Source organism: Peromyscus leucopus, chromosome 1, assembly GCF_004664715.2.
Source record: "Peromyscus leucopus breed LL Stock chromosome 1, UCI_PerLeu_2.1, whole genome shotgun sequence".
Taxonomy (NCBI): domain Eukaryota; kingdom Metazoa; phylum Chordata; class Mammalia; order Rodentia; family Cricetidae; genus Peromyscus; species Peromyscus leucopus.
The window spans coordinates 73840349-73859442 of NC_051063.1; the positions used below are offsets into that span (position 1 = coordinate 73840349).

A 19094-nucleotide genomic window follows, 5' to 3' on the forward strand; every position below is an offset into this window, starting at 1 on the left:
GACTCTGTGAGCACTAGAAGCGTGGGGAACGCACTGTGCAGCCAGCTGGGCACATCTTCTATTTTATTTGGCTAAAGCTACTCAGTTGGTCATGAAAGGGAACCGGGAGGCTACGGAAAATGTGGTCAGTGCTTTGCCAGGACAAGTGTGGAGAGAATGGCCTGCAGAATGGATATGAAGCTGAATCACATGAGCTCAGGCTTACTCTTCCTGACAGGTAGACAGAACTCAGCCTCCGGGGAAAGGCTGTGTTTCCAGAATGGAGGAAGGTCCGTGTGGCAATGGGCACAGGTGGGCACGTATGAGTGGGCTTGTTTAAACACCCTTCACAGACACTCGGTTTTTAAATGGACCCATCTGTTATCACTCTAGCGACCTCTCAAAAGATACCACCATTCTGGTGGCCCCATGATTGGTGCCCCCACAACTGGAGACACAGAATGTCACAGAGTTTGGCTTCCAGGCTCATGGTCCCTTCATTGGTAGCTGCATCTTGTTAAGACTGGCAGAAAAGCCAGATGGTGAGTCAAGACTTGGAGGAAGTAGAGCTGTCAGATACTCAGCAGGTAAAGGCGCTTGCTGCCAAGCCTGAAGACCCGAGTTCAATCCCTGAAACTCACAAGAGAAAACAGACTCGTACAAGCTGTCTACTGATCTCTACATGTGCACTGTGGACACACACACACACGCACACACACACACACACACACACTTTTTAATAAAAGAAGAGAGAAACAGAGGAAAAGGCACTCAGACTGCCCTTTTATTTCCTTGCCTCCATTCAATGATATTCTAGAAATCTCATTTTGTAGCTGAACTCCTTGCTTAAGTAAATTTACATAGGAATCTTTTTTTTTTTTTTGCCTTGAGGAAGTGACTATTAAACCCAGACAGAGCCTTGTACATGTCAAGCAAATGCCCAGCCCTGAAGTCACACTTTCTACTTTAAATTTAAATTTGCTAAAAATATAACTGGAGGGGCTGGAGAGATGGCTCAGTAGTTAAGAGTGTTTCCTGCTCTTCCAGAGGCCTGGAGTTCATTTCCCAGCACCCAACATCAGGCAGCTCACAACTGCCTGTAACTCTAGCTCCAAGGCATCAGGCGCCCTCTTCTGGCCTCTGTGGGCACCAGCACAAATGTGTACATATACACATGCAGACAACATACACACATAAATAAAAAAGAAAATAAAAATCTAACTAGAAATAAGACATCTATGGACACCAGCAAAAAAAGTATTCACCACACCAAATTCAGGAAAATGAAAGCTTCTTATAGGCTGTTATCAGTCACAGTTTTCTCCAAGGAGAAGGGCAGTAATACCTACCCTACCTGGTCAGAAGCCACTTACGAAATAGGCAGGTGTTCTCACTCACTCACGACACAACTGGGCCTAGAAAACCTCTCTGCTCAGCCAAGCCATGTGCACGGAGCTCACACTGAAAGTGCTTCTGTCCCCTAGGCTCTCCTGGTCTCTGGGAACACACTGAGCTTTCTTTATACATTGGTCTAAGAAGTTTGATATCTAGATACTGAACCCAAATCAAATGAGAAGAGGCAAGGTCATGCTGGTGACTAACACAAGATAGCATTCAGGAAGAGTACGTGGCGGATGAAATAGAAACCCCAAAGACAATGTAGGAACTCGAAAAGCCGAGAGGCTTGGCCCAATGGCTGGGGCTTCTCCAAGCACCTGTCAGTGATTAGCCCCTCCCTCAGCACTCTGGACTGGGAGGGATGAGGGTGCCTTACACACACGGTAGGGAGAGCTCCATGTTAAGGGCTGAAAAAGGAAAAGCCCAGCAAACTAAGGACCATACATATGGTATGGATTTAGAGTGACAAGAGATAAATGTAGGGCTGCAGAGATGGCTCAGCAGTTAAGAGCACTGGCTGCTTTTCCAGAGGTCCTGAGCAACCACATAGTGGCTCACAACCATCTATAATGAAATTTGACATAAATGTACATAAATCCATATGCATATTTGCATACGTGGACGCCTATGTACAGAGCGAGATATATACAAATAGAGGCATCCTCTAAGTGCTGCTTTTGTAAGTCAGAAAAAAATACACTGAACCTCAGATATCAAAGATAACAGACTGCCTTGGCATAGGGGAAGATCCTGACCCCAGTGGAGGAAGTCTCCCATACTGCTGGGGGCTCCACAGGCCAGCCTGGGTTGTTCAGCAAGCTCCTTCAAATCTCATCCAAGTCCTGGACAGGATGAATGGGGACTCCACTGAGGTCTACCCACACAGCTGGATTATGTCCAGAGTAGTATCAGTTAAAGAAAAAAAAAAAAAAAAGCCAAGAGAACAAGTATGGAAAAGCAGAACAGCCAGGATGAAGCTCCATCCAGCACAGTCCAAGGCAGACACACTCACCAGGACCAGCCACTCACCAAGCACTACCCTTGGGGACGCCAGGGGGTCCACTCCAGATGCTTCTCCAGTCAGCAAGAAGCATCCATCCACATCCGCAGCTCATGGTCCTCAGACATCAAGTGTCTACAGAATTTAGGATGGAGGTGCCCAGCCAGGAGCTTTAGACACAAAAGAAAGAGGAACCACCTGTTCACCTCATCTGACATCTTTCATTTCCTCACAGGGCTTCTGCATACATCTTTTTACCTGATGTTCACAACTGGCGTGGCAGGCAGGTACTACCCACGCCTACTGCACAGAGCCTACCACCACTGAGGGAAGGAACCTGGGTAGGGTGGTGACCCAGGTAGATCAACCTCCACTCCCCAGAAGCTTGAGTCTTCCCAGCGTCCAAGAACAAGAATGTGAAGGCAAAACGCCTGTAACTGATTGAATAAATATGTAAATGCATAAATGGGGGCATTGAGATGGGCCAGCAGGTAAAGGTACCTGCTGCCAAGCCTGAGGACCTGAGTTTGATCGCCAAGATCCACGTGGTAGAAGGAGAGAACTGACTCTTGCAGATTGTCCTCAAACCTCCACGTGGTGTCATGGTGGGTGCACTACCCCCAACACACACACACAAAAAAAATTAAAATAAAATGTAATGAATAAACAAGGTTGAGAAGCAACTGAGGGAGAATCAGATATCAATCTCTGACCTCCATACACATGTACACATACATGCATACACACATGCATGGTTACCTACACCTGCACATACACACACACACACACACACACACACACAAAACTCAACTAGCACTGAAATTCCTGCTAAAGCCAGAAGCATCAATTTGACATTGTAGGAATGGCTACTTTGACCCTCTGTTGCAAGAAATTGAGAACTCGAAGCACGGAGTTGGCCTCTGACATCTGTCATAAGCATAAGCAAGCAGGCTGGTGCCTGGGGAGCCAGAGGCCTGATGAGAGCCGCAGCCAGGGTCTGCTGTCAGATTTACACTTACTTCTTTTCGAATGCAACTGAGGGCTGCTGGCAGGTCAGCTGGGTCTGTTTGGACTTATCTGGGTTATTGTCACAAAGCCCTTAGCCTTGAGTCAGTGATGCTTGTAGTGATGTGGGGGATTATATTTGTTCATTTGTGTATGTTACATGTAGTTGAAATCCAAGGTGACTTATCGGCCATTATATTTAAACCATCGACTATGGCTCTGGTGTTTCTGTTGCTTTAAACAAACTGGCATAGAAGGACTGAGAATATCTTAGAATTGTGAAAAGATTTTCCTCCCTGTATCAATTATACAGCAAATAAAAACAAATTATTTTAGTCAACACTTGCCCGAAGTATAACCTGGGGTCACTGCCCTCCCTCTGACACCTGCTAACCTTTGCTTCCTTCGTGTGTCTGAAACTCAGCCGTTCCCCACCCTCATGGTCACTGTTCCCACCCCAGGTCTGTCTGTCCTCATAGCAGCATCCACTCCGGTCCCTGCTGATACCCTCAGAGCAGTTAGCATGACTGACCTAAAACTGCCTGAACTCAGGGTGAGCCCCCTCCCCCCTGACAAGGGCAAGTCCTCCAGCAGCCTCATGCCCCTCACTTGTCCCAGGGGACGGTCATCATCACCACTGCCCATGTCCCAGGCCTCCTGGCAGACTTCATTCTCCCCATCTACCTGGTTCTCCCAAGTACTGGGAGCCAGTCTGTGCACTTGGCCAGCCTCCACCCCACCAGCAGTTCATCATGGCTCTTCAGAGCTCCCCTCAGCCTGGAACCCTAGCCCCTGGCTCTGTGATGACCTGCTCCTGTGCTCTCCTGGTGTCTTAGCTTCAGTGGGCTGTCTCATCTTGCACCTCAGGAAGTGTACAACGGGGTCAGCACTTCTATCTGATTACGGTTCGTACTAAATATTTGAGGGGAATTTGGTGCTTAATTTTATGATTCTTCACCTGCAGCTGCTTTAGTTCTCTCTCTCTCTCTCTCTCTCTCTCTCTCTCTCTCTCTCTCTCTCTCTCTCTCTCTCTCTCTCTCTGTGTGTGTGTGTGTGTGTGTGTGTTAAGAGTGGGGTTCAGTAAACTCACGATTCATTGGTCCAGCTGTTCCCTGCTATGGATGATTTTAAAGAAATTGGTAGCACAGGCTTGCTTTAGGTCTCCCTGGTGTGTTAGCCGGAAGGATATGCTAATTCTAATTATACAGTTTTAACACTGTAAGGGCTGGTGTGAGTGGGTGAACACTACCCCCCTACCTAGCAGTATGCCCAGTACACTCTAGCTACAAACACAGCTCCCATGGCCACCCTAGGCATTGATTACTTTTTCTCCTGCCCCTGATCAACAGCCCAGGAAACTAAGGCCCAAGGCTGGTAGCAGTCTGTCCCTATTTGGAGCCAAATCTGTAGATACTCAATTCTATAATGAACAAGCATTGTAGAGCTGTATTCCATAAGCTGTCAGGATTAATACGTGTAATATACATAAGGAAAGTAATTTAATTTATACTTTTATCAGTTCAGAATTTGTAATAGGGGGCCAGAGGTTGAGCTGACTAAGCTGCATTACGTATGAGAGAAGAATATGAAACTACTCCAGGAGGGGCAATGCCTTAAGAGAAAGGTGCATTTCCAGGCAGTGGGCAAGACCCATAGGCTGCCTCACTTCACATGCCGCTCTCTTCGTTTTCATTCTATGGAAGAATAGGAAGGAAAAGGACAAAGGATTTAAGTCCTGTTTCTTCTTATTGTTCAAAGGCACTGTTTGCAGACTGGCATAAAATAGGCTTTAACCTGTTTTTGTTTTGTTTTTGTTTTTGCATTTGTTTATTTGTGAGTGAAGTATGGGGCATACCCCACGGTGCACACATAGAGATCAGAGAACAACCTGAAGGAGACACTTCTCCCTGGGTCTCTGGCTTAGGGGTGGGTACCTTTACCCATGGGGCCATGTCACCAGCCTGCCTGTGACTGAAGTGCCATCAGACAGAAATGCTAACACTGTTGTACACTGCTTGGGATGCAGGGGTTCTCTTGTGTTCCCAAGATTGCTAATTGTTCCTGTTCAACATTACAGACAGGTGCCTGGAGTGCTCTGGGAGTATCTTCCCTCTGGGGCTAGCTTTGGACACACTTGTAGGTCATGCCAGGGTGTTAGGAGGACACTGTCATTAGATCCCACTCCTACAGACTTTAAAAAAAAAAAAAAAAAGAAAGAAAGAAAGAAATTGTTTTAATCTCACGAGAAGCACATCATTTGTCCAAAAGCTTCTTAGGTTTCTCACCGTGGTCCACAGGGAATCAGGCAGTCCTTTTCATTCATTGTTTCCCTGTAACATGCAATTTGCTAAAAACCACAGTTTTAGGCAGCCTGCATCATCTGCTGAGCTTAAATCAGACATCCTTCCCATTAGGGAAATAGCTGAGATTACAGATTCTTACACGAGAAGAAACTGGAGTGGGTAGTTTATTTGGGATTAAAAATCACTAGCTTGGGTCCAGGCCCTCCACTGAATCTTAGCTTGACTTGCTGCCAGACCCTTTTTTCTCCCTCTTTGTATCTCTTCAGGATATTGGAGAGGTCGGTACTAAGAGAGGTGGGCATGTGTGGCAGACGTGTGTGTGTGTGTGTGTGTGTGTGTGTGTAGGCTGAGTTAGATTAGAAGACCCCAGGCTGAGCTTGGTCACTGCTGAGGGAGAACGTCCAGCAGGAGGTGACCACAGGGGCTGCTCTCTGTTCCTGCTGGTCACTGGGATGAATCCGGTCTTCAGCAGGGATTCCATAATGTGGAGCAGATGTGGGTCCCTGCAGCTGCAGAAGCAACTCTATCAAAGGTTGCACCCCACCATTGTCATTTGTGGGAGCCATGGTGGAACTATGGCTAAGTGTTCCTTGTTCTGCACTACAGGGAGGTGCCTGGAGTGGTCTGGAAGATAATGCTTCCCTCCAGAGGCTGGCTTTGCTTTAGGGAGAACATGTGCGCTCCTGTAAGTCACGCCAGAGTCTCTCAGAAGAAGACTCCTTGAAGGCACATTTACTTGCATGAGTGGTCCTGAGCTTTCCCGGGGTACAGGAATGCTGGGAGAGTAAGCATTAGTCTCTTGGGGAGCTGTGACGGGCAGAAATGCACAGAGGGTAAGCAAAGGCTACTCGGGAAAATGCGGGGTGGGTGTGAGGATCAGGCACCTCTTTGTATTTGTATGTGGGCACGCTTAGCTTTAACCACCAGTTCTAGGGGTTGAATTGTGGGCTCTAAGCAAGGGCTGGTTGCATAAGTGTTAGGTGTGGTGTAGTCTAAAGAGGGGATCTGGGCTTGGCCTGTGGCTGCGGCTTTGGCTGCAAGTAGAAAATATAATAAAAGGGACTTGAATGACGTCTCCTGTGACTGGTGGGTGGGGTTCCACCGGACTGTCACAGCGGCTTTAGAAAACTGGATCTCCCACAAAGAAACTCCAAGCACTCAGATCTCAGGTTTGTGTGTTTAGCATCACTGCCTCTGTGTGCCAGAGCTGACTTTCCCAAAGCCCCTGAGTTGCCTCTCCCTCTCTGTGACCCCTGACCCCTCTAACAGGCTTCTAGGGAGTTTGGAGCCTCAGCTTCTGAACTGTCTGCTCCACCAAGACCTGGAGCCCAGGTAGGAGATGGGAACGCCCTAGGGAGGACAGGTATCAGGCAGGCCTGGGGCCTCTGTGTGGTCCACAAATGCCAACCAACATCCCAGCACCTGTCTCCCGTCCTCACTGGGGGACCACAGGAAGTCTAGGACAATTGCCAGAGTGGGCATCTTCATTCAGGTGCCCGAGAAAAGCATCAGAGAAGTGAGCAAGAGGCAGGGAGAAACAAGGAATAGTTTGAGGAGGCTAGGAGCTTCTAGTAGTTTCCCAGAGTCTTTTAGTCACTGATTCTGAGGCCAGAAGGGCCATCTATGGGTAAGAAATAAAGGAAGGCGCGTTCCATGAAAGGTGGCACCTAAGTGCTCAGCTGCTGAGAGATAAGGGTATGCGATACAAAGGCTAGATGTAATAGTTTCCTGTATCTTCCTGTCCAGCCATTCAAGGAGAGAGAGAGAGAGAGAGAGAGAGAGAGAGAGAGAGAGAGAGAGAGAGAGAGAGAGAGAGAAGAAGAAGAAGAAGAAGAAGAAGAAGAAGAAGAAGAAGAAGAAGAAGAAGAAGAAGAAGAAGAAGAAGAAGGGAAGAGAGATGAGTGGATCTGAATGACACTTGTTGACCACTTCCAAAGCTCTCCTTCTGCAGCTGACTGCACAGTCTGGAGCTGCCCCCAAACTCCAAGGCCCTGGGCTGCCAGCTGCCTGCTTCCACAGATAGGACAGAAGGCCATGGCCAGGAGGTAGCTGTAGCCAGTGAGTTTTCTCTCAGGCCCTACTCCCAGTGTGGGGCTGCGTGTTGTCGGCCATGTTTGTGTGACAGTGGGTGGCACAGGTGTCCTTTCCTCCTGATTGGAAGTTCTGAGTTTCCTCTCTGTTTCTCCAACCAGTGCCACTCTGGTTCATACCTGTGGCCTGCATGTTCCCTCTGGATCAGCACGGTAGGAGGCACCAGCCCAGGGTGTTCAGCTAGACGGACCCACTGCCCCCAATATAAGGAGGGGCGAGCACACCCAGAGAACATTGCTGGGCCCGTCTACTGTCGGGGCTCTGCTGTGCTCTGACAAGTCCCTCGGTAGATGAGGACGCTAGCTTCGTGCAGCTTCTTCCTAGGCATGTGGCAGTGCCCTTTCAGCGTGGGCTGCCTGCCTCAGTTACAACATTGGAGAAGAGGGGTCGGCTCCCCTTCCCTTCTGTCTTTGCTGAAAATAAGGAAGAGAATTGCAGGGGGGCTGTCTGGGGACCCTGGAGATAAAATCACCCGTGAAATCCTGCCCTGATGGTGGTTTTCATTGTCTTCTTTTGGGCAGCTAAAATGATCTCTCTCTGTCTGTAGCAATCTATCTATCTATAGCTAATGTATCTATCTACATCTGTATCATCTATAACTGGAGTTACAGATGGTTGCGAACCACCGAGCAGGAGCTGGGAACCAAACCCAGGTCCTCTGCAAGAGCAAGACTAACTGCTTAACTGCTGAGCCATCTCTCCAGCCCCTAGTCTTAGTAATTTTCAAGTCTATAGTCACCACGCTGGACAGAAGATGTCCTCAACATAACCCCCCCAGTCTAACTGAAAGTCTGTGTCCTCCTTTCAACATCTCCTGTCCCCTTTCTCTCTTAGCCCTTGGCAGCCACGCTTCTAGCCTCTGTTTCCCCGTTACTCACTATTTATTCACAGAGAAGGCATACTGAGTATTTTTAAAGTCAAGCCCAAAGCTACAGTGTCATACTGGGAACTCAAAAGAGGCCCTTTGCAGTTCAAATGCTTCCTCACACATAGCCACACAAGTCTAGTGCTAGTAATGGGTGACAGATTGCCAAATTCATAGAAATAAACAAAACAAAGCTAATCATCATTTGATATACTCATGTGTTGTCTTGTTAACATCTTCCAGTCTAGAATGAACTCAGCATTTTTATCTGAGTGAGATTCTGAGAGATGGTGACTTTTAATACAGCTGAAGAGAGAAATGTAGAGACCCACAGAAGTTTCCTAGTGAGAACTTACTCAGGGTCTAAGAATCTGAGCTTGCTTTACCCAGCAGGGCTGCATAAGGGGATGATTTGACCACGGGTGTGGTTACCAGGTGTTTGGAAGGGTCTACACTTGGCTGTGTGGTGTGCTTTGATCTAGCAAGAGGGAGGTTTTTTGCCCCACCCCTTGGCATTGTTTAAAAAAAAAAAAAAGCCCTTTTGAATAAATGGAAAAGGCCCTTGAGTATTGACCCAGGTCCTCCTGAAGCCATCCTGTGTTTCTGTCTTTCTCTTCTTCGCTATCCTTCTAATATTTTCTTATTCCTCTCTCTTCCTCATAAGAACCCTTGAAAAGGAGGGAGCTGGCCTCCCACACAGAAACAGACTTGCTGATGGATTGTGAGAAGACACCTTTGGTGTTCCTCTTCTGAGCTGTTCATAACAAGGGGACCCCTCTGTGGAGATGGATAGGGCTGCGGCACTGATCCCTATGAATCTGCCTGCACGACCCTCCTTTCAGGGCCATCTCTGTCCTTTGTGCCTCGTCTGGGTTTGCCTGCTACACCGCCCACTTTAGGCTGAAGGCACCAACTCTGCATTCCGTAGGCACTGTTTGCCCCCCATTTCTCTAAATGAGATACCCCTCTGAGACTCTGAATTGAACTCCTGGCATAATGGGGTGGGGGTGAGGAATGAAAAGACCATGGGGCTGTCTGCATTCATCCAGGCTTTCCTGGAGGTCGTTTAAGTTGCCCATGTGTCAGAGGAGTGCGAGAAATCTGTCCGCTTTCCTCAGATGTAGCATTGTTATTGGTCAGAAAAGTTGGAAGACGGCAACGGAGCAGTGTAGTGAGCTAGGGCAGCCCTGGGTGGCCGGATGAGGGCAGCCGATGGAGACTGAAGACCAGTCCTGTGTACCTTAGGTGAGAAGCAAGGTGACATGGGGGAAGATGGACAACTGGGAGAGATCACCACCAGATGTGAGTACCAAGGAGTCTCCGATCAGTGAGAGCAGATTAGAGCCGGGTAGGAGGGCTGTGGGGGGGAAGTGCTGCTTCTCCAGACCCTGCTGGCCAGGAAGGACGTGGCAGGAAGGAACAGGGACAGGGCCTTGAAGGCGCCTGTAGGACCAGCGAAGTGGGCCAGCACTGAGCTTCACTCAGGCAATGGGAATTCAAGATGTGTGCGTTGGGTTGGGATGAGGCATGGCAGGGGACGGAGCTTGGGCAATTCGAGGCACAGGGCCAGATCTAGGTTTATGGTCCAGTAAAAAAGAAACCAAAGTAAGTAGGAAAGGAAGAGTCTACACGGGTTTCCTGCCTTGCAGAGCATCACTGAGTGGTCTTTGTTTCGTTTGGAGTTTCACATTCATCACGTGGGAGACTTGGGAGCTGCCTGTGCCCTTTAGGATTGGGTGGCATCCCTGAATTCCTCGACATCCTTCCTGGTTAACAAGACAGGAACTGCACTTCAGGATGGGCAGTGGTGGGGGGCAGAAGATGACTCCTGACAGGACTTGCTGGAACAGGCTGGGCTGTAGTTCTAGGCGGACTCAAGGACCCATGGCATGCTTATAGCTCGAGAAGAAATCGTCTCATCATGTTGCTTTGGGTCCCTATTACTGTAGCCTGGGAACACAGTGAGGCCCAGTGAGATGTCTCAGCTGGTACGGATGCTTGCCACCAAGCCTGACAACTTAAATTTGATCCTTAGGCCCCACAGGGTGACAGAAGAGAACTGACACCCACAAGCTGTCCCCTGACCTTCATTCAGTTTTACACACACACACACACACACACACACACACACACACACACACACGGAGAGAGACAGACAAAGAGATTAAAAACCAAAAACCCAGAGTGGCCTAGATGGTCAAATACACGTGAAGTTAGCTACACAAGTTAGCAAGCAGGACTTGAGAGTTACAGGGGAGGAAGGCAGCTTCCTCCTAGAGCAGTGGTTCTCAACCTTCCTATTGCTACGACCTTTTATACAGTTCTTCCTGCTGCGGTGATCCCCAACCATAAAATTATTTTTGTTGCTACTTCATAACTTTAATTTTGCTACTGTTATGAATCATAATGCAGACATCTGTGTTTTCTGATGGTCTTAGGTGACCCCGGTGAAAGGGTCATTCAACTCCCAGAGGGGCCACGACCCACAGGTTGAGAACCACTGCTCTAGAAGAAGCTGGGAAGAGGAGGGGAGGTGGGGCAGAGAGGACAGTACCTGCCGGAGGAGATGCAGCTAGACGGGGCAGCTGTGGCTAGCATATGACCTTCTGAAGTTTATAACGGTGGCCTAGAGAGTGGGAGGCAATGAGGCCTGGCCAAAGTGACTGTGACCGGGGCTGGCACACACAAGGCAGATACCTCAGGAAGTCTGGACTGTGGGGTTAAAAGGCATCCAGGGGCCAAACTTGGGCATGGTCCTCCAAAACACCTGGGAGCTCCAGACTCAGGGAGGAAGGGTACCCCAGACACCCTGAATAGTGAATGAGGGTGCACACCTGTAATCCCAGCACTATGGAGGTAGAGGCAGGAAGATCAAAGTTCAAGGTCATCCTCAGCTACATACAGAGCAAGTTTGAAAGCCAGTCTAGAATACACGAGACACTGTCTAAAAAAAGGCCAGACAGACAGAGACTATGCAAAAGTTTCTGCTGAATCCGAGTCTCCTCAGCGAGGCTAAGAAAGAGTGTCTCCCTCCTGGCAAGGAGTCTGCCTCATCCAGCTCTGTTCCCACGTCTGGCACCGACAAACTGCACCCACCTGCCCTGCAGACACAACTGCTAAGAGAATCCATAAATATAAACAGAGCGAAGTCATCTGAGCAAGTGCAACCAATACAGGATGGGCGTGTGAGAGCAGGTCTGACTTAGTCAGTTCTTTGTGTTCATCCGGGTCTCCCCTTTCTGAAACAAAAGCAGGAGTCTGTGCACAATCGGTTTTCAAGGGACAATTGTTCTCAATGCCAAGTCCACACTGTTAAGCTTATGGGGCGAGGACGGAATTGTTCGACACCCTTTGCTGACCTGCAGGGCTGCCCTGGCTCCAGTAATCCATCTGACACGAGGAGCCAATCATGTTTTAGGCTGATGTAGTTTCCTAGGCAACCACCAATATAGTCACAGAAACAGACTGTAGATAGTAGAAAGAAACACAGAGCTGGGGAGAGGCACTGACCCATAATCTCCTGACTTTGATGTGACGCTCACCAGCAGAGTCATTCATACTTGATCAATACCCGAAACCCTACGCTATGAGCAACATGGCACCCCAACCCAAGACCCCAGCAGAAAGGGCTGGCATGACCCCTTGCATGCCCAGGAGTTACTGGGAAGGCCCTGGAATGTTACTGCCTTCAGGGACCCCATAGAGCAAGCTCCAAGATGGTGGAGGACCATCGATCTGGGCACTAGGCCACAGAGCCAGGGTGCAGCTATTCTAGAAATGATGCCAGAAGAGATGACACCCACAAGGAGCCTTTGAGACTTAAGCTTACACCCCACTCAGCAGACAACTTCACTGCTTATTCAGTGTGTGGGGATGGGGGACGACGACTTCTAAGTGTGCCCAGGAATAATATCCAAAGTAAAATATACCTTCTGAAACTTGCACTGTCTGTAACCCATAATACGAACACTATCATTTCAAACTTCTATATTTGTGTGTGTGTGTGTGTGTGTGTGTGTGTGTGTGTGTGTGAGAGAGAGAGAGAGGGGGGGGGTGGAAGTCAGAGGACAACTTTGTAGGGTCTGCTATCTTCAACACGTAGGCTCCGGGGATCCTGCTCAAGTCATCCGAGCACCTTTATCTGGCTGAGCCATTTTGCCAGCCCTAAACCTCTACTTTCTACTTGTCTGTCTCTGCCCCTGCCCCTGCCTATACATCAGTTAGTACCACGGCCTCCTCATCTTTCCAGGCTCTCTGGCTCCTCCTCCCTGCCTCTGCAGCTCCTCTGGGGACCACAGTCCCATGACTTTCCCCGTCTGCAAGACTGTTTTCTAGAGTTCACCAGCAGCCTGTCCTATGAGAGTTCAAACCCTGCCCACTTCGTCTCAGGCTGCCCTGCCGCCTTGGTGGATTGGGGGGAAGGGGTCAGAAGAAGGTGGGGAAGTCCTGGAACTGAGGACAAAGCGCTTGCTGCGGCTTCACTCAGAGGAAGACACATCCCCAGGGGTTGCCCTTGGAAAGAAGGATGAATATGGGGCTCATCAACAGACCTCAATCATCTTCGATAAGAAGTAAGGACTTGGGGGTGGGATTCTCCCTCTCCTCACTACCCGGTTCCCATTTGGAAGTGGTTATTGCTGCCGTAAGTCCCTCCCAGACAGGAAAGGAGCAGCTAAAGCTGCTGCGGCCAGTGGTTTCACAAAGACCTGGACAAAAAGGAGATATGACCGGTTCAGGGCTTCTCACACTCTACCCCAAGCAGCGGAGGGATCTTTAATAAGCACTGGTTAAAAAGGAGATTGGAATCCAGGTGACGCCTGAGAACCTGCATCTCTGCCAGGGGTTGATGCTCCGGTTTGTGTACCACCGTGAGGTCCCCTTACACTGTAACTCCCTGCTTCATTTCCCCAGTTTTCCTCACTCCTCACCCCACTGCTCTCTGAGACAGACAAACCTGTTGACTGGGATTACAAAAACCATCTACAAGACACCCAAACTTGAATCTAGGAGAGAAAGTCTTTCGGTCACTCCCCACTCCTCTCTCCGTTTCACCCTATGTGTGGTCCTCGGTAAATCCAGCTTTCACCCAAGAAACAGAAATGTTGGCTCTCGACTCCTGCTCTCACGGACTGCGTCTGGAGGCAGGTGGACACACGCTGCATGCCCCGCACACCTGACACCACCATCGCACAGCGGAGGCACTTCCCAGCCGTGATGCCTGCTCTGCTTCTGGACCATTCGTGGGTACGCATTTCCATACACGTTACTATGTAAAAGCCAGGCCTGCACAGGGAAGAGCTGCTTTCCTAATGTAGTTTTTGTTTTGTTTTGTTTTTTTTTAAACTTCAAGGTTGGACAGAGCACATCTGTAGGGGAAACCAGTGTCCCCATTACTCAGAGATGGGTGGCAAAGGCTAGCTAGTAGAAACAACATCCCCCAAACTATTTCCCTCTCTCCGGTTCTCCATCACAAATCATGTTGGGGAACAGGGGGTGGGATTTTTGTGAATGAGTAAATATACCATCTTAACAACTGCACTCCAAGACATTCCAGAAGTATCACGTGGTAAAAACCGACTGAGTGGGCCATGGAAACATTGGATGAGCAGCTTTCCTCTGAAAGTGGCCACTGGGTGGGCCTCAAGTTTTACTCAGCTCACACTATCCCCCTGGAACAAACCCTTAAAGACTGTTGTCTGAAAGGCCAACTTCTACCTAATGGAATCTCTCCAGACTCAGCCCTCGGCCCCCGGAACACAAGGCAGTAACTCAACCAGGGAAGACGGTGGGGACATCAGGGACCAGGGACCTCAATTTCCAAGGGCTGGAGAGCACCCAAACCTAGGGTCGCATTATCCTTTCTGGCCCCTCCAGTGCTTTGGTAGGTGCCCACTCTGCTAGCCACAGAGCTGGTGTCCTTCACTGATTTCCAATTCAGAGACTTCAAAAACTGAGGCTGAAATTTTCTGTTCATGAGTCCCACAAGGCAGTGCGATTTTCCGTGCACCTAACAACACTGCACCTGAATGGACAGGACGGCGAGGCGCAGGGCTCATACCATAAAACTCCCAAACACAATACACCTCCACTCCAAGAGCCCGCACTCTCGAGTTACGGGATAAAGACAAATGATGGTTGGACACCTGCTCCTCAGAAAGACTAGCTGTTCACAAGCCAGAGCCTGGAAAACCACGCGGTTCAGCCCGGCATTACATCACCACATGGGTCCAGCGTCTCCCCAAAGACCAGTGAAGGGTGGAACCTCCCCCCACTCACCTCCCATGGGGCCCAAACCCTACTCCACCACGCAGACCAGCCCCTGCTGTCTTTTAATCTACCTATCAAATGCTCAGGACTCACGGTGCTCTGCCACCCCCACCCCTCCAGCCTTCAGAAATCTTTTCCTCTTCGGAGTGGACTGGCAGACCCACTTTGGATTGCAGCCTTACTTCCTGAATTGTGACCCGGCAGGCAGACCTCCAAACTAGCCTGGGTGCATAATGGAGACTACCCTAACAGAAACAGCAGCTGTATAGACGCTCATCCGGATAAAGGCCACTCCTGAGCACTGTGGTTTAGAGAAAAGATCGGATTCCTGGATCGATGCATAGCCAGGCGCTGCCTCCACCAATGACAAGGCTCTTTGGCTGTCTTTACTAATAATAGCAAGCGGCCTTGTCCTCGGTGTTAGCAGCAGCGGAGTACAGGGTGATGATGCCTGGACTAGACCCGGTACGCGCACTCTGAGCTCCATGCCATCTGTCCTGCCGTGCCGATAGCTAACCCAGTACTGCTACCAGGGTAGGAAGATGCCAGCATGCACAATACTCCTCCCAGGAGGAGGCCCGCTTTCCTTGATGCCTCCGGTTCCCGAGCAGGAAATACCAGTGTGTGTGGGTTGGGGAGTGGGGGTGCAGAGGAAAAGATGCTGATAGCGCAGAAGCCCCCACCGTGCACCCTGCTGCTGAACAACCCAAACCGAATTCCAGGGGGGCTCTTTCTGCTTCAGGCAGCATCCTGGGGCTGCAAGATACTCAGTCCAGCGAGGACACAAAACACTACGTGCAGCAGGCGCCAGGTAAAGCCTTGCAAGGCTTCCCAGGCCAGCCTAGGCTTCACGCTGCACCGCATGGGGGAGAGAAGCACTAACAAAGCCGGGCAGCCTCTCCTCCCCCCGGGGGCTCCGGGCGGCAGAGCACTGCACTTACATGGCCTCAGAAACCTCCAGGTTCAGGTCACTAGCTGGGGCTGGCTGCAGGGACTGCGACCCTCCCATCCTCGCTGAGCCCTGGCGTGCAGGCTAGCCGCGGGCAGGGCCAGCGTCCTGGTGCGGTTCCTCCAGCCCGGGGCGGGCCGGCGGGCGGCCGGGGCTGCTGCACTGCAGATGGGAGCAGCTTCTGGCATCCGTGGTGGTGGCGGCGACTGGGAGCTGCGGCTCGAGGCCGGAGCCGGCCCAGGGGGCGAGCACCGAGGAAGTGTGCACGCGCAAGTGGAGCTGGCGGGCGCGCGCCTAGGTGTACGCGTGAGCGTGGCTGGTGCGCGTGGAACTGCCTGAGAGGAGGCAGTGTGAGCCCAAGCACTGGCGTGGTCGGAAAGGATCTTCTCCTCTTAAAGCCCCCAGCTCAGCCTGTGTGTTGGGACTTGATGACGTCACCACCACCAAGTGGCCAGACGCCTGCATCTTCACAAAGCTCCAACATTGGCTCCGGAAAACGCTGGGGGGAGGCAAAGACCCTCCCTCTGCTCACACACCAAGCTGCAGCCTCCTAGACTAGCCCAGACCGTCTGCCAGTGTAGTATGTCCTTTGAGATGTAAATGCGCTGCCCACTGGCAACTTGAGGCCCCCCAGAGGGCGGGGCAAGGTGGTCTAGCCATAGACAGAGTCGGGGACAGGTCCCTTCTCCCTCCCTCCCCCAGACTGGAGGAGGGGCTGCAGGAACCAGTAAAACAGGCGACAGTGGAAATTGAGGACCACACACTTGAACTTTCTTCAGATAGCACAGCTGGGGACGAACCAGTCTGTCCCAGAGCAGCGACCTGGCATCGCTCTCCAGCTCCCAGCTCACCAAGACCAGGCCTCCATGGATACCTTCTTCATTTGACAAAGTCTGCAGAGGTGGAGGCAAGCTGGAGAGAAAGAGGCATGGGGCCACCTTCAGAGGCTGGGTCTGCAGTCTGGTCTTTGGCCGTGAGAAGAATTTTCTACAGAGACAAGTCCTGTGTCATGCAGGCTGTGCTCCTGAGTCAGGCCCCTCACGTAACAGGAAGGGAAAGGTAGCAGTGAGGGACATATAAAGGCTCATCTCTGATCCCAAACACAGGCTGGCTTAGATGCTGGGGACAGCCAGTGCCAGACCCCATCTCCCTACTGGGAAGCAGCCAGGTGTCTCTGTCTCTAGCTCTGAATGTTTCCACAGTTGAGCTCTGGCCCTTCTCACCAGAGACTACTTGAAAGGCATTCTCTGTCCCTGTAAGTGCCGGTGGTTTGGGGACCCCGCCACTCCAGTCTGGCTTACATTCGATGCAATGGCTTTCTGAGCCCTCAACATTTACAACTGACTTTAGACACAACTGCCTATGGGAAAGCAGAAAGACTCATCAGACTTTTCCCACAATTCCTCTACCTATAAGGCAGTGAGTGCATAAGAAATATGTACATATGGCCCGAAAATAATAAGAGGAAAGTAAAACCGATCAACGCAAGCAATGAAATCAAGATAAAGCTACTCACCCCATTTTACGATTCCTCCAGTATACTGGCTGCTTTCTAAAAGTGTGGCTAAAGGTGCCTGCACAGGTCAGCACATACAGAATCTGCTACTTGCCACAGGCTCCAGAGCTGGAGGCCAGCTGAGTTTCCTGAGCGCATATTTCTTCGCCATGTCAAAACACTACACCATCAAAATTGCTTCCAGGAATCGGTGACATTAAATCTCCAGGAAACACCGAGGTTTCTCTCTGTATTTACATGGAAATGGCAAACAACGATGCCAGTCTTGTGGGGAAGGTAACTCTCAGCGGGGCAGCACCTCCCAGGGAGGCCATCACTCACTGTCAAGGGGAGTCTCGTCTGGTAGCAAGGATCCTGCAACTTATTTATCCAATCATATTCATGGGGGTTGGGGGGAGTTCTTTATATTTAAAAAAAAATCTTCTGGGTTCTGTCTGCAGTTGGGGATCCAAAAGAACCTTATAGTGTGTAGGAAAAAAAAATTCATCAATGCTAATGTAGATTCTTTCCCTGGGTGTGTGACATACAACACTGGGTTGCACACTACGTGGGGAAAATGAGGCGTCTCCAGCCTGCACTAATCCCAATTTGTCCCTCAATGGCTCTATTTTGCCTCTTTAACGCTCTGCTTCTAGAAACACTCTTCCACGGCGGTCTTGGATTCTGGACCGAGTGGTAAACATCTTTCTGACAAAGGGCCACCAAACCCTGGTGAGGCTTGCAGGACACAGCCCCTTCTGAAGGAGGAGATCGTCCATGATGGTGAGGTTTGTCAGGAATGAGAGAACCACCTCAGGGGACCCAGACTGTCCTCTCAAAGGGGGAGGAAATCACCTCATGGGAACCAGACTGTCCCCCTCGAGGGACGCCAGTGACAGCAACTTCTTCAGACCCTCGGGCAGAAGCAGAACTGAGATAATGGCCTCTTGGCCTGGCCAGGATTTGCTCTCTCAGGGAGGCAAAGCCAGCCCTCCTCTTCTGCCCACTACCCGATCTTGGAGTCACGGAACCCTCTACCTGCTCTTCCCAACACAGCCACATAGATGAACTCTGCCCTTCGCCACTCCTTGTCTGTGACTGGTGTGCTGGGACTCCCAGAGCTGTGTGACAAAGCCACAACCAGAACCTGGTGTGCGCATGGCATTCGGGGTCACAGGGTTGTCAGAATGCCTTTACCCTTGGAAAGTAGACATTTTCTGCCAAAAGTGAAGGCTTTGAAATGACCCCCGAATTCAAATCCTGCTTTTCCCCCTCATTGGCTGTCTGCACTTGAGCCCATACCTAAGCACTCAGCCTGCAGGTCCCAGCTGACACAGAAAAATGAACACAATACTCTGGAGGACTTCGGAGAAATGAAGCTAAATAAAATCCATACACGCTTGGGCCCAGGTCCTCCTCTCTAAGGACCATGTTCCCTGAGTAGAATACCATTACAATAACAAGGCATCATTGCAGCCAAGTGCTTCTACTCAGAATCCCAACAACCACACAGTTACAATATAGTGACATATTATATAGTGGATACTATCACCTCGCTGATATTAAAGCTGTACCCCCAAACCATGGTAGAAACAGAGAGCACCGGGCACCTCTAAAGTTAATGGCAGCTAAACTCTGCTGTGTGAGATTCCCTATTGGAGAGCCACTCAGACAGACCAAGAGTTAATTTCTGATGCTGACCATGCCCGCAATTTGGACCAAGCTTGATTCTTTGGTAATTT

At 50.2% G+C, this 19094-nt stretch overlaps 1 protein-coding gene across 18 annotated transcripts in view; it reads right to left on the bottom strand.

The window, feature by feature from the left end:
* Tacc2 (transforming acidic coiled-coil containing protein 2) overlaps nucleotides 1-19094 on the bottom strand; it is a 211561-nt gene that overhangs the window by 55582 nt on the left and 136885 nt on the right. The window contains exon 1 of one of the 18 annotated variants that reach the window (XM_028868308.2): nucleotides 15850-16201. The exons of 13 other annotated variants lie outside the window; for them this stretch is intronic. In XM_028868308.2, the coding sequence (XP_028724141.1) occupies nucleotides 15850-15917 (68 nt within the window). In that variant the 5' untranslated portion in view covers nucleotides 15918-16201. Of the gene's footprint in view, nucleotides 1-15849; nucleotides 16202-19094 lie in introns of those variants that run through there. 4 more of the 18 variants (XM_028868314.2, XM_028868273.2, XM_028868294.2 and 1 more) reach the window with 4 other exon arrangements.